At 38.4% G+C, this 3,390-nt stretch overlaps 1 protein-coding gene across 1 annotated transcript; it reads left to right on the top strand.

Annotated features, from left to right (window-relative positions):
• The first annotated feature begins 160 nt into the window (after nucleotides 1–160).
• On the top strand, nucleotides 161–3,295 carry serpina10b (serpin peptidase inhibitor, clade A (alpha-1 antiproteinase, antitrypsin), member 10b). The gene is made up of 5 exons (XM_080870423.1): nucleotides 161–196; nucleotides 382–994; nucleotides 1,122–1,395; nucleotides 1,538–1,685; nucleotides 1,779–3,295. The coding sequence occupies exons 2-5, from the start codon at nucleotides 394–396 to the stop codon at nucleotides 1,968–1,970; spliced, it is 1,215 nt and encodes a 404-aa protein (XP_080726549.1). The 5' UTR covers nucleotides 161–196; nucleotides 382–393; the 3' UTR covers nucleotides 1,971–3,295.
• The last annotated feature ends 95 nt before the right edge of the window (nucleotides 3,296–3,390 follow it).

The raw sequence follows: 3,390 nt of genomic DNA, 5'->3' as shown, positions 1-3,390 counted from the left end.
TGGTTCTCATTCCAGGATTAAAGTGAAAATCACTCCCAATGCTTCTCGTGTCTCATTTACTTATCGATTGATTCTTATGGATTCACCTCTGAATACATGTTTTGTGGTTAATGTGTAACATGTAGAGCACACTTGCACTTTGTTCCCCCAAAAAAATACAGAGAAATTTCAGGCACAATCTGGGCCAAGCTGAAAGGTACGTGTGTTATTTCGTTAAACTTAAAAACAAACTGAATTTCGGAGCGTTTTCTAATTATAATGAAGAAATGAGTATTCAGTTGGTGTAATCTTATATTTTTTTGTAGATTTAGTGATTGTGCTGCTGTACAGTGGTGCTTTTTTTTATTTCTCGTTTCTGGGTGTGCACCCAAAACTTTCCAGGTTCTGATTTTGATGTTAAACACAATGAAGATGGCCTGTTTTCTCTTTGTGGCCCTCCTGTGCTTTCTGACTCCTATCCACCAAGCTGAACCTAACAGTGCCACCATCTCAGATCTCTCCTTCAAAAATATGGACTTTGCCATGAACCTTTACAGAAAGATATCCAGTTACAACGACAAGAACATCTTTTTTTCCCCCCTGAGTATCTCTACTAGTTTTGCGGCTCTTCTAATGGCTTCTGATGGTGTCACACACAAGGAGATCCTGAAGGTACTAAACCTGGAGGCGCTGGAGAGGGCCGACCAGCCGGATCTTATCCCTAAACTATTTCAACTCCTTCACGAGAACGTCACGCAAAACGGATCGCTGAAATTTGATCATAGCATGGCCTTGTTTATCCAACCCCAATTTATCATAGAGAGGGAGTTTGAAACCAAAATCAATAAGTTTTTTAATGCAGATATCAAAACTGTTGATTTTGCGGACACAACAGAGAGTATCAGAGTAATCAATGAGTACATTAGGGACAAGACTGGAGGCAAGATTACAGAGATGATTTCAGCCTTGGACGAACAGACCAAACTCCTGTTAATGAATGCAATTTTCTTTCAAGGTAAATTAAATCTTTTTTGCACACTTTAGATTTTGGGTTTATGTGCTATTAATTATACTAATATTCATGTCTGCACCTTTGAACTTTTTTGTTTATAACTAAACGTACAATATTACCTGCTCCACAGGAGCCTGGAAGATGCCTTTCAACTCCAATTTGACTCGAAATGCACCCTTCTACATCGATAATTATAATATTGTGCAGGTGCCTATGATGTTTAAAGAAGACAAGTACTACACTGCAGAAGATGTTTCTCTGAGAGCCAAAGTGCTGAAACTGCCATACCAAGAGGGTGTTTCCATGCTTATCCTGCTCCCCAACCCAGACATGGACTACACTATGGTGGATGATGAGATTACTGCAGAGAGGTTTCAGAGCTGGATCGCAAAACTGAGAAAAATGTACATGCGGAAAAATGCCTCGCTTTAACCAAGTGTCTGCATATTTTGTTGTTTAGCTGTAAAAATTCTAAATGACCATCAAACAATGCCTGCAGCAGATGAGCCAGTCTATTCAACATGTCAACTCATGTCTTGTTTGCAGGAAACTAGAAGTCAAGATGCCCAAATTCAACATGGAGCAGTCGTATTCCCTGCATAATCTCCTACCGGATATGGGCATGACCAGTGTCTTTAATAATTTGTCCAATTTGACAAAGCTCAGTGAGGACAAAGGGCTCAAGCTGTCAGAGGTTAGTTGTCACTTTCGGTATCATGTAGCGACACATGTGCCTGTTCCCCAAATAGTGCAGCAAAACACTTTTAACCTTGCTGTGAAATTGTAGGTGCTTCACAAGGCCATGGTTGATGTGGATGAGACAGGAACAACTGCAGCAGCTGCCACAACAATCGGTATCATTCCATACTCCCTGCCGAGGACCTTCACTATAAACAGACCCTTCTTCTTCTTCATATACCATGAAAACACAAACTGCCTGCTGTTCATGGGGAGGGTGATTGACCCCACCAAAAAATAGTTTTGCCACTGTAATGTGTTCATTCTTAAGTGGCTTCTACATGACTAATTTGGTGGATGTTTTAATCCCAGACAGTTTAAAGCTTGTTTTTTTCTGTTCTGTTCCTACAACATAATTCACCAATAATAATAAAGACATCACCTGCATCACAAACTTGGATCTTTTAAATGTGCGTACATCTCCAAATTATGACAACCAGAGTAAATGTAATCACTTAATTGACAAATTACTGCTGTAACTGCATCTGTCAAACAAAAACATCAGTACCACGTTCTAATAATGCACATCTTATCAGGTTATTAAACTGATGCTACTGGTTGACTATAATAATTGTAAATGTAAAGATTCTTCTTTTGCCTTAAAGGTTTTGTTTACAGTAATTTTAAAAAGAGGAACTCTAGACAAATTTATTTCATTTACCTGATCACACACACACCCCACCCACTCTAAAAGTCTCAGTTTGCATGTTAAACAATGTTCATGACAGTACAATCAAACAGCATGGCTAAAGTTTTCAAAGTTGCATCTGAGAAAACCATAAGAGCCCCTTTAGACAGATGAGACCCAAGTGCACAATGCACAACGCCATGTTTTGTGAAAACCAAACACAACATATCATATCAAAGGACTTTTGGGATCTTGTGGTCATTGAGTCATAAGTGAACTCTTTGTATGCAAATGAGTCAAATGATCAAATTTCAATGTGTAATGAAACAGAACATTGCGGGTTTGGGCAAAGCTACAACAGAATGGCTGAAAAAGGAAAGAATCAAGATGTTGACTCAGTGATCCAGTCAAAGTCCAGACCTCAACTCGACTGAAATGCTGTGGCAGGACGTTAAGAGAGCTGTGTATGAATGAATGCCTGCAACCTTCAAGAATTGCAGCAAGAGTACTCTTGCTACGTGGGCTAAAATTCTTAAACAATGATGTGGGAGACTCCCAGAGAGTCACACAGAAAACGATTACTTCAGTTATACGCCGTTAAAGGTGGTCCCGCAAGCTCCTGAAACATGAGGGTGTAGTTATTTTATTTTATTTTATTTTATTTTATTTTATTTTATTTTATTTTATAGGACGGCAGAGCCCAATGAAAACTTTCTTTTCCACAAATGCGTTTATTAATTTATGTACTAGATTATATGCTAGTTTGTCAGGTACAACCTTCATTAAAAAATAACTGTAATTATCTTTGCTACGAATAATAAATACTACTGTAGTGAAGCAACTCCCTCGGCACAAACTTCAATACACCTTAAGAAATTACAGCGTATTATCCTTGAACTGAAAGCTGATAAACTGAAACCCTTGACATCCTCGGCTATTATTTAAACGTTTATTAATTTTTTCTAAACGTTTATATAGGCGGTATAAGGGGTTACGTATTTAAAAAATGACCAGAGAAATTGAAACAGCGCCT

The sequence above is a fragment of the Rhamphochromis sp. 'chilingali' genome (genome assembly GCF_963969265.1).
Source record: "Rhamphochromis sp. 'chilingali' genome assembly, chromosome: 21".
In the NCBI taxonomy this organism is placed as follows: domain Eukaryota; kingdom Metazoa; phylum Chordata; class Actinopteri; order Cichliformes; family Cichlidae; genus Rhamphochromis; species Rhamphochromis sp. 'chilingali'.
Note: the sequence above shows the minus strand (reverse complement) of the source record. Positions and strands in the feature narration are given on the sequence as shown.

Bases quoted from the DNA above. Each gene is read 5' to 3' on its own strand.
- serpina10b (XM_080870423.1), top strand. From the start codon at position 394: ATGTTAAACACAATGAAGATGGCCTGTTTTCTCTTTGTGGCCCTCCTG. The intron at 995-1,121 runs GTAAATTAAATC...CCTGCTCCACAG, and splicing joins GAATGCAATTTTCTTTCAAG to GAGCCTGGAAGATGCCTTTC. The intron at 1,396-1,537 runs GTACATGCGGAA...TCTTGTTTGCAG, and splicing joins ATCGCAAAACTGAGAAAAAT to GAAACTAGAAGTCAAGATGC.